The sequence below is a fragment of the Montipora capricornis genome, chromosome 6, assembly GCF_036669925.1.
Source record: "Montipora capricornis isolate CH-2021 chromosome 6, ASM3666992v2, whole genome shotgun sequence".
In the NCBI taxonomy this organism is placed as follows: domain Eukaryota; kingdom Metazoa; phylum Cnidaria; class Anthozoa; order Scleractinia; family Acroporidae; genus Montipora; species Montipora capricornis.
The window spans coordinates 48,688,041-48,699,791 of record NC_090888.1 but is presented as its reverse complement, the minus strand read 5'-3'; the positions used below and the strand labels follow the sequence as shown (position 1 = coordinate 48,699,791).

At 40.0% G+C, this 11,751-nt stretch overlaps 1 protein-coding gene across 1 annotated transcript; it reads right to left on the bottom strand.

Annotated features, from left to right (window-relative positions):
• Positions 1–5,413: 5,413 nt before the first annotated feature.
• Positions 5,414–6,641, bottom strand: LOC138050579 (uncharacterized). Its single transcript, XM_068896898.1, has 2 exons — positions 5,978–6,641; positions 5,414–5,827 (listed from the first exon to the last, which is right to left on the bottom strand). The coding sequence occupies exons 1-2, from the start codon at positions 6,639–6,641 to the stop codon at positions 5,415–5,417; spliced, it is 1,077 nt and encodes a 358-aa protein (XP_068752999.1). The 3' UTR covers position 5,414.
• Positions 6,642–11,751: the final 5,110 nt, after the last annotated feature.

Below are 11,751 nucleotides of genomic sequence, written 5' to 3'. Positions count from 1 at the left end.
TTTTCAAAAGTTCAAATTTCCGGGCTTTGCCCTTAGGTGGGGGGGGGGGGGGGGGTGTTGAAGTTTCGAGTTGATCGGCGCATAAATACCCAGCAGCGCGTGGTTTAAAATTAGGTCTACTCCCTCCGTATCTCCAAAACTAAGGACTACGACAAATCCAGAAATATCTTAACATAAATAGTCAGTTTTGCTCTGTGAAAGGTCACAATAAATGTAAGTTGGAGGGTTGTAAAACTTACTAAGTAACATATTTTCAAACTCAACTCGTTTTGTGTGCGAGTAACAACAACTCAAATTTGTTTCAAAGTGTTTACAAGTACTTCACTCAACTTTTCTTCGTTTATACGACTTGTAAATTAATCGAACCAAGAAAACAAGTCGAAATTCGCCAAATAACAACAGCAGAGAAGAGTAATGGCCGCCACACACAAACACTCATTCACAGGATCATTCTTATTTCCAGGGTCCTCTCCCTAATAGAGACCACGTGACAAACACTTGGTTCTCGTATACAAATAAATAAATAAATCACTAATTATCACCGGTGATGACAAAGCGTGGGGAATCCCACAAAACAATACGAACAGTTTCCAATTGACTTCACAGAACTTTCGCTACTTCAAGGTTTGCAAACAATCACGCCCGGCGATATACTGTGGATTTTTAAATTTAAAAATCACCTTTTTCACAGCCTCGCGATTCCTACCCAATGACGAGTTATTATTTCGTTAATTTATATTGTAAGAAATAGAGTTCAAGGTTGTTACGAACGGGTACAAATACCTGCCTTTGGGAAGGTAAACACCGGGTAACAAGTTGAAATTTGAAACTTGCAACTTCCACGGAGCAAACTGCCAATCAAAACACCAACATTGGCCGTTTATATACTAGAGACACATTTTTTCTGCGTCTGTTAAATTCGTCTAGTATAAAGACGGGCACAAGACGCATTATGCGTCTGGATGAAGTATCTACTTTAGTCCGTCTTCGAGAGACGCACTAAACTCGTTAGTTTGTCCAGAAGAATCGTGCGTCTGATGCCCGTCTTTATACTAGGCGAATTTAACAGACGCCGAAAAAATGTTTGCCCGAGTTCGTACCAGACGAATTATGCGTCTTTACTCTAGACGGATAACATGAGAGACGCATAATTCATCTGGACGGATTATGCGTCTGTAGTATACAAATGGCCATTGCATCACAAAATTGCAAAGTGGCGCGCAAATGATCATCCAGTTACAGTGTAATTGGCCTCTGTGTATTGTTTAAGTCATTAACTTATCAAGACGAAATAGAAATAGTGCTCACAAGGCAATTTAACTGTGGAATGTTCAACCATGGATGAAGAGAATTAAAAATAAGAGAGGACTGATTTGCAGTATGTCAACCAGTCACTATAACGTTTTTTCATTGATTTGGAGGCAATAAAGGAGTGTTGGGTACTTGTTACGTCTAGGTCGCATGTACAAGGAATGCTTATTGGTTCTTGCGACATTTCAAAATGGCGTGTAAGTAGCAGAGTCTCATGCCATCTCGTATCCAGAATCCTCGGGCTTTCAGCGGGTGATCGCCCAGAGAGACTCTGGGATAGTAGGCCACTGCGGAAAATACCATAATACTCTTTGCTTATCGCCCCCCTCCCCCCCGCCCCCCAAATTTTGAATAAGCATTGTTTTTGTTTTCTCTTGGGACCATTGTAAGTCCCAAGAGAAACTGGAAACAACGCTTATACAAAATTTGGGAGGACAAACAAAGAGTATTATGGTATTTTCCGAAGTGGCCTATGGAGTCCGACTCCATTTTCCCAGAAATCGTGGGTCCCGGTCTTATTGGGCTTGGTTGAGTTTAAACGGAAACGGTAACAGAAAAGAGAAAGCAGTAAACAGTAGAAATGGCGGGTTGAAAGTATTCGAGGAACAAAACTTTTAGCCTTACGCACCATAAAAGAAACTGGATAAATGCTCATTGGCTTGCTGTGAGAGCGAGTTAAGATGAAATTTCTGACGCTTTCGGTAAGTGTATTTTTAGTGTTTCAGCGTGCAGTCCATCGTGCAGAATACCATCGTGCAAGCAACACGATCGACAAATTTTTGTGGAAACGACACCAATGTCCTCTTCTACTCCAATTTTATGTTTCCGTAATTCTTAATGACTTCGACAAGACCTTCTTCCACGGATTTCTCCCCAAAGAGACTGATGTAATGTTTTCGTACTGTACTTTTGCAACAGCAACAGTAATGAGTTTTTAGCAGCGTGGGAAAATTCCTGCGCGGTATTAGACATAATTCAAACTCGTCGTTTTATCATTTTTGTAATTTTTATGTTTCTAACGTAGAAAAAACAAACAGCAATGAAAGTCCTCCAAATTCTGGGGTTTCGGAATTACTTACCGACTTTCTGTCGGACTTCCATTGTTATGCAAGCGACCAATCAAAGAAAGAGCTTAAAGTGCTACTATGATCAAAAAATAATTTTCTTTTTTCCTCAGATTTTGACAGCATGTTCGCTTAAAACGCAACTGGCAAAATTTTGAGCTTTGATTTTTACCCAAAGGCTGTTTATTTTGAATGTAACGTTTGGATTTCACGGTCCGCCATTACTCACGCTCAAAAGTGACCGATTGGACCTCAGAGGGTTGGATCTAGGGAAAATTAACGTCATTGATTCACTAGCTTAAAATCTCAGCGTGTAAACGCAACTTATTATATACGCAAAAGACAAGTTTAAAAATCTGAAAGCCCGAAACTCCCGTGCTGCATATTAATTCAGACGCGTACACACGCATTGCATTCTTAAACCAGTAAGTCTTTGACGTCATTTTCTCCTCGACCTCTCAAGATTTTAAAGTTAGTAATGGCGGACCAACAAATAACAAAATCCCAGTTAAAATACACAGGTGTCTTTTTAAAATCAGAACTTAAAACTTGGGTCACTTGGTGTTTAGTTAATATAGTTTTGAAATCCAAAGAAAAAGAAGAATTATTGTTTGGTCGTAGTAGCACTTTAAGCTGCATTATCCCAGAGTCTTTCCGGGCGCTCACCCACTGACCAAAAAGCCCGAGGATTCTGGTTACGAGATTGCGTCTCATGTTGAATATAAACTCACCCTTTCGGAATGTAGCGATACAGGAAAACGAGAGAAACAACAAGAAGAGTGGAAAATCTTCCTGAAAGTAACGTTGGCTTGCTTAACATTGGGATGGCTTGGCTCCATCTTTGTTTATTTCTCGTAAAAGAAGTACATCTCAGTGCGTGCGGTGAAACCAAGTAAGCATCCAAATACGTTCGTCTAATCAAAAAGCAACGTGGAGGTTTGACCTAAACTTGCGCAAGATCATATGACTAATAACATGGCCACTCGGATAGACTGGACCGGGAAAACAAATTTAGGCGCTTGCATAACGGCGATCCTGACAAATTGTCCTCTTTAACTCGTGCTTTATGCGAATGTATAGCAAAACGAGTGTATACAAATGAGTATAGTCCCTTCGTTAGCACAGCCATGAGGATCTGGGAATAGTCTCAAAACCCACTTGAACAAATGACGTCCAAGGGATAACCAACAATAGGGAACTTAAGAACCACGACGGCGGCTTAGTCGACGACGACCGGAAGTGAGATATACGTTAGTACGCACGCGCGGCCAGCAAATTCCGTCGTCCTGTTGTTGTCGACGACCCCAAAGGCAGCTCTTTCACGTCGTCGTTGGAAGGAGTTCTGTTCGCCAAGTTTCAGGTAAAAATCCACCCTTGTTTTTCGAATTTTGGACTCCTTTGGAAATTCTTATCTTTGTACATCGACGTTTGCTTTCTTTTTTTTTTCTAACAGGCGAATTCGGTTGAAAATTTGAGTAATGAATTTACGTGTTTACATTTAGGAATGACAACAACAACAAAAGCGGCAGGTTTGGAGGAGCGAGCGAACTCGTAAGTTATAAATTTATGTCATTGTTATTTGTAAGTATTTAGGAAAGACACATCGTCGATCTCCACCATGGAAGAAAAACGCTTTACGTCAAAAATAGTAATCGCAGTGTCTTTTAGCTTAAAAGGTTAAAAGGGCTGTAGCCTCGGTAAAAAATCTGATTTTACGCCATATTTTTCCTTCCTTGTGTGTGCGTCTTACGTAAAATATAAGCAGCCTGTGTAGTTTCACAGAGACGCAGCATTTTTTCATTCGGTTGGGGAATAAACTGACAATCCTCCTGTGGTATTTTCAGTTAATAGAATTATTATTTCACGCATGTAAGGAGTTGGGATTTTTGACTCAAAACATTCGTCCTTGGTTACGGGTTACAATTAGTTTTGGACGAAAATTTCTCTAATCTTACAGGAATCCAAACTTTACCTGGAGTTACGATCACGACATACTGACGTGCCGGGAAGTTGTAGACATCGAACCGTACCAGTTTAAATTAAGAAGTCCCGAAAGAGGGAAAGCATGGGAAGCCATTTCAAGTCACTTAAATACGACATCGTGTCCAAAGTTCCGAGTAACCCCACGATCTGTTCGCGATAGGTATAACCTACTGACAAAAAAACTTCAGACAAGACTAAACACGAAAGAGAAGGCCAGTGGTATTGCTGTGAATAATTCCAAGCTTGATGATCTTTTAGAAGAAATCTTAGAGAAGGAAAAAGCTGCAAAAGAGAAGCTCAACAATGACGATGATGATAAAAAGAAATCTCTCGAGAATGAAAAGGCGGCTGCTGAAGATATGCGGAAACGTGCTTTAGAACGGGTAGGACAGACGACTAAAAGAAAGGATAAAGAAGAGGGAACTGAGACAGGACCATCCAAGAAAAAGAGTCGAAAGAGAACAGGCGAAGCAGTGGAATATTTAAAGGAAAGAGCTTCTACAGAGATACAGCTAAGGGAAAGGGAGTTGGAAATGAGAAAGAAAGAGCAAGAAAGCATGTAATCACAAAGGGAGAGAGAGAGGAATGAGCAGCAAGATAAGGTGCTCTCTACTATGCTCAAACAGCAAGACCAACAGCAGCAGATGATGATGATGCTCATGAATCAACAACAGCAACAGTCATAGGCTTTAATGTCTCTGATAGGAAAAATTGTTCCAAAATAACTTACAGTTATTTTCATTGTTGTTTTACATAATGTTGAGATCCCATTAAAAGTTGTGCATTGCGTCCAATTTTCTTACAGTCAGATGTTATTACGCAACATTCGTTGAGTTTTTAAACCAATTATCTCACAAGTAAACGCGAACACGATTCTTTGGAATTCGCCTCGATGTATATTCATTTCATCTTAGTGTTTTTGTTCGGAACATTAAAAAATACACTTTTGTGAGACAAATGATGACTTTATTCAAGGAACTGGGTGTTTACTAACAAGCACTAATCCTATATAATCAGATCCAATTACTTTGCGAATTACTTTGCGGTTCAGCTCACTCAGGAAAAGTACTCCTCTAAAGTGGGTGGTTCCAGGGCAAAAAAAGAGGAGGTTTGGTTACCGTAAAGACAGGTAAGAGCATTCTGGAGAAGAGCAGAAACTATATACATCTTGCCAACACTACTGAGGCCAATTTTAAGGTTTTTCTTGAAGTCTAGACACTTAAAATAGTTGATTATATCACCGAATAACCATTCAACGGAGGACCTAACGACACTCATTGAAGCATTATATGCTTTCATTTGGTCAGTAAGGACCCCGTGTCGAAAAGGACATTGTAGATGTACCCTTAATGGGTACGCCGGATCCCCATAAACACACATGGGTTGCCTAGCGTGCGAAAAAGCAAATTGTTGTAGGTCACGTAGAAATCCTGACTCCGTAAGCATGGATGCATCATGTTTTCTGCCCTCTGCAAGAAATCAAAGAAAAGCCGGTTGTGATCATAAACCTTTAACATTTGTTTACTTGTGCATATACGGCATACAGTAAGCTAAGCTTACGTTACATAACCTCGTGTTAAATGATGTGGAAGGTTAATACCATAAAATTCAGGTCTTACCTACTGGACCATACATATTGGCAATCAAGCCATTGGGTAAAACAACTGACTGAAATTTTAAAGCGTGTACCCGCTTGTGTCCGTTGTACAGGATCCTTTGATTTTCCCCAGGCCGAGCGATCGGTCTCACTGTGCCGTCTATAAAGCCGAAGCAATTTTGTAGAGGGGCACCTTTTGCGCTTATGGCTGCAGCGTACATTTCCATCTGGTCAGGGCCTAAGATATCATGATTCCATCGAGTTATTCTAGCACCGTGGGTGTCATATATAAAGTCTAACACAGTGTTAGTCACCATACTGATCACGGGGACAGGCTTCGCAAATCTGGGAATCATATCCCCATATCTGCAGGGGAATGACAGCCGTCTCGAGAGCATGCAAAGACCCTCCATGCCGTCACAAGTAGATCCTTGTTCACACCGTATGGTCTCTGGAACGCCTAGAACTTCTGCAATTAAAGGAATGTCTCTTTTCTTAAATCTAAACTCTGCCAGACACTCGGAGTCGGTCATTTCATCCAGCGCGAACATTGAATAATCCTCGTATGGAAAGCAAGGATTTTTCGAGTCGAATAGATCATAGAACAGTAAATATTCTTCATCGTCAATAAAATTAGACGTATGGCTCAATAAAAGAAGTTCTTGCATTGCTTTAAAAGACGCCATTTCGAAGGAACAGTTTGCAATCAGTATCGTCGTCGTCGTAACGGCTGACCGCTTCTTAAGTTTCTATTTTCCCGCCGAAACCGACGTTGTCGTTCCAGTCCTTTCCCGGTCAATAGACGTCGTCGACTAAGCCGTCGTCGTGGTTCTTAAGTTCCCTAATAACAAGTCCAATATTCATGGAGAAGAGCCAGGCGAAATTTCTGCACGAATTTTATTGAGATATTTAAATAACGATTTAAAGCAATAAATGGTCAACAAATGCCATGCCCCGAAGCTATCAACTGACAACTGGAACGCCAGGGAAAGTTTAAAGAGAGTTCGAGGAGAGTTCATGCGTGTTTACACTCCTGTATCACTCGTTAACTTGGAAGAGCTTACCAACTGGCGAAATAACTGAATAATACTCTACTTTAGATGAAGGAGTCTACGTTTATGTCGCATATTGTTCAGAGTGGGGTATGACGAACAAACTCGCGAATAAAACTAGATGCGAGTGGGAACGTAAACATGGATAACATAACATAACATAACATAACATAACATAACATAACATAACCGTTTATTCCTCGATTCAAAAAAAATACTTTGAACAATGAAAAGGAGAAAAAAGAACTTATCTCTTTCTAGTTTGTCTCCTATAGTATTAAAAAACATATTAATATCAGTATATAATGTAAAATACAAAATTATTGTTTAACATTCATAAAATCATGTCTGAGTGTGTTCTGTGTGTTCAGTTCAGTTTTCTGCGTCCACGACATCTCCATGCATTAACTTTACTAGCGAGAGGGATAACTCGAAAACCGCAAGGTTTATTTGTCCCCCTGACTCGACTTCTCAGTATACGCATATCTCTTTCTCCATACGTTATATTTTGTATTTTACAGTATTTATAAAGTGTTGCTATAGTTGTTACGAGGAAAGAATATTTAAAGCTGTTTATCCTTGCCGGCATAGGGTTCAGTTTATAACAATGGTCGGTTCTTAAGTGTCGGAATAAAAAAACTTCAACGGGTTGAGAATATTAATCGTCTTATAGCACTGGATTAGCTTGAAAGACAATCTTCGCTGATACAGAGATGGCCAATTAAGGAACTTTAAGCGTTCTTCATACGACATATATTTCGCGAACTCGGTGGACAATACCGATACCACCTCGCGCGCTTGGATGAGCAAATCGAGATTGCTTTCTCCAATACAATATCTACAAATTTACACATTTTCCCTTTGTACGTAAGGGCTTCTAAGTTGCCTCCTCTGGTTTCCCAAACAGTTGGGCAATAATTCATAAGTCAAAAACAAAAGAATCACTACCATGAAGGAAGTTTGGATATGTGGTCTTAATTAGCATAAAATTCGTCAACTTTGACCCCAAATATCTCTTAAAATGCAGATTCTAAAGTTCTCCTTTAAACCAACGGTTTCCCTTTTTATTTCCGCCAACCGCGTTTGATGCCACAATTAGCGGAACGGTAAAGACAGAAACCGACAAAGTGGATGAAATTCATCTGACCACAATGGTGGGGACGTGATTCATTAGCACATTCCAACACGCTAACTGACGAGAAAGAAAATATAACCATTGCTTGGTATTTAAACTTCAAAGTCCGTATGTTATGAGCACGGTTTAGCGCCAATCGGAGTCAGTAACCTTGAGCAAAACCCGCTAGGTCTTTAGAAATGTTTTCAAGCTAACAAAAAACAAATTTCACTACAGGGAGTCTGATTACTAGAAACTTCTCCGTTCTAAAGCTACAGGGGGTATTGCGATTCCGGAAAAAAGCCTGGAAAGTTACGGGTCTTTCGAGAAACGGGCTCCAGTTCTCTAAGTTATCACCATTGATATATTACTGAAAGTGAACTTACTGGTTCACCGTAAATTGTAAGGAGATGATTGGAAATATCCTGTGATTGATTAAGACGGATGAGTTAAACGGGGAAAGCTAGACTGTTTCGCCAATTTAACTGAAACCGCATAAAAGAAGCCTGGTCAGACGTAAGACGCAAACGCAAGGGCAGATACAAAATGTAAACGTAAGGAAATACGCGTGTGAACTACCGCAACTCAAACGCAAGCACAAGTATTAACACAAGAAATCAACAATTTTTCGCTCACTTGCACTTGCAGTTGCGTGTGAACCGTCTGAATGCAAATGCAATAGCAACCTTGGTAACAATTATAACAGTTCCATGCTATCTCGGTTGAAGTTGAAAACAGCCGCCATTTTAAGATATGATTCAGACTGCGGCTGCGTAACTTACCGGCTCCTGGCCTTCTTCCACAGAACGTCGCTTGCTTTAGCTAAGATTGCATTTACGTTACATTCGTAGGAATAACAATGACCATAACCGAAGAAAGGTAGTTAACTTTGACTGTAGCTTCGTGTTTATCAGCGAAGAAAGGTGAAAGAAGAGATCCCAGCTTTCGTATTGCGCCGAGTAGAAATCTTGGACTGATTAAGAGGTCACTTGCGCAACAAACAATCAAAGAGATAAATGTTGAAAGAACATTAATTATCGAAGTTGCTTGGGTGCTTTGAGGGCTGAAGTTAAGCAATTTATTTGACCCGCTCCAGATGATTGATCGATAACAAACGGCTTATAATTGTAGGGAAAAAAATGATTTTTGATCACGATTTTCAAGGACCTAAATTCTCAAACGAAAATAAGATCGTTTCTCTTTGGCAAAGTACGAAACGTGAAGATATCAATGTTGTTCCTTAAGTAGACCATTTCCGAGTTACTGTTTGTCTCGGGCTTGAAGTGAGTTTTAGTGCTCGACTCTTGTAAGGGAAATGAGTTTGACTTTCATAATAATACGCAACTCATTTCCATTTGAATGGTTCTGCACCAGGACTCGTTTTGAAACTGATCATGAGGCATGCAGCAACTTGCAAATGGGCTATTTGACTTCCTTGAACTCTGTCCTATCTATTATAGGCCTGCCGGTTCCCTCCCCATCTCCTCACTCTGGTGGGAAACTACAACTGTATCGTTTATACGCTGGGAACCAAAAGGAATGTTTAGTTATTTCTAACTTAAATGACTTTGTTTAATCTTATGCTCCCAAACCATCTCCTAAAAGGTTTAATAGTTCCAGCCCAGTTAAAACAATGGATATATTTAAACTTCTTCATCATGACAATTGCGTGAATTGTTTTGGTGTGAGTGAGAATTATTCCTTCGCACTTTCTACAAAATACACTCAACCTATTTTTCATCATTACTCAAGTTCTCACATAAGCACATTTGCCACTCCTCGTCCTAAACAATAAAAAAATAAACCATCATGATATTCCTAGGCTTGTAGGATGGAATATCGTTAAACATTTTCTTGGGCATGTACAAAACTATAATATTATGCATTCAATTTTAAAACATATATCATAACAGGTTTTAATACAGTTATTAAAAAAACGAGATAAAACGAAAGAGTTACCTCATGCGTTTTATACATGAGCCTCTGGCTCGGATACTGATGGCAACCTCAATCCCACGCTATGACTTTAATAAATTGATTGATTGATTGATGGTTCATACAACATTATATAATGTTTAAACCCTTTTTCAGTTAAGTCCCAGTCTGCATGAAAAATCATTTCTCTCTCTGCAATCCTAGTGGGTTGAGTGAAAGAACGCAAAAGTAAGAATCATCTTCAAGCTGCAGGCCTCCTCACTCAAAAATGCGTCTATAAGCTTCTTAACTACTTTTTATGTCCAAACCAAGTCGCAAAATCAATACATTGGTATCAACTCACAGGTCCGTCTGTTGGTCCTAACTTAACATTTACATTGGGGCAATAACCTCTAGATTTGTTCTGTCACTGGATCCTTCTCAAACAGAGTATTCAGGCCTATTTGTCAGATTCCTATAACCTACGGAGTGTTTAAATTCCTTCTAGTTTTCAATATGAGAAAGCAGAAGCCACGTACACTTCTTAGGCAGACAAAAAAGTCTAGGACAAAAGACGGAACGAAATGCTGGGATTCGAAACAGCAAAATAACCGCAAATGCAAATGATCAACCTTTCATTATGCTTGCTGTAATCTTACGTGGAACCTGGGAACTATTCTTTCGGAAGTGATCACGAATGCGAATCGGATACCAAAATTCTCATGATTAACCTGGAAATCTTAGTGAAGAGGAGGCATACAACTCAGGCTAAAGTAACGTCCGAACATTTCGGTTGAATGAATACTCCAACACGGAATGTTTAACATTTATGACTGCCTTTGAGGGAGGTCAGTTTTGACAGGCCCGACCGGTCTATATAAAAATGTCTTTTTCTATTCGACCAATGTTGTTCCCACTACCTTAGGCTCAAAAAATTGACGTGGATCTTCGTGATTGGGTAGAAACTTATACTTACTCGCGGAGGCTTAAGTTTAGTTTGGGCAATAGGAAACTACTGATCCACTGAGAACATTTCCGAATTTTCAAATCACAGTTTTTGTTGAAGCGTCCATTTTGAACGTGTGAACGTTGTCAGCTTTCCTCTTGCCCTGGTTGCTCGCTTTTCGGAGGCTTTCAACCTCTGACAGTTATGTAGGGTCGGTTACAGCGCAACTATATAATCGCTCCTATAAACTTGGTCGGCACATCTCAGCTCGAATGTAGCGATGTGAATTGTCGCAGCGATACCATAGAGGTTTCGAACTTGCAAGAAACAAGTGCATTATTTTGCGGTGAGAACGATATTAAGTAGGCGGTTCTGAAGTGCATTATTATGGTCTTGTTCAACCGTTCTTCGTCTTATTAGAGTACTGGAAAAACCTTACCGGCGTGAACAAGCAGCAACAGTAACCGCAGCAAAGGATTTCTCGATAAAGTTAACGTAACCCTGAGAAAACCACAACATAGAGAATAAAGGGGAAGCTTTCAATATCAAGCTTTCGCGCCCTGGGTGACCAGGTGCTGTGAGTTGCATCCCAAACGGCAATTTACTATTGCCGCAAATTGCACGAAAACCCATATCCTGGATAAAAGAGCGAAATTCGCGCCAATATTGCACTCAATTTTTACACGTGTAAAAAGCAGAGTTCTAGGATAGAAATCGACTGTTTGAACGCCAGTTTTTCCCTAACTGAGGATTCCCTTCCGCTGAAAGTC

What these genes read in the sequence shown, in the direction of transcription:
- LOC138050579 (XM_068896898.1), bottom strand. Translation starts at nt 6,641, where the DNA reads ATGGCGTCTTTTAAAGCAATGCAAGAACTTCTTTTATTGAGCCATACG. An exon ending in CAATATGTATGGTCCAGTAG is followed by an intron (nt 5,828 to 5,977) that starts GTAAGACCTGAA and finishes GATTTCTTGCAG; the next exon opens with AGGGCAGAAAACATGATGCA.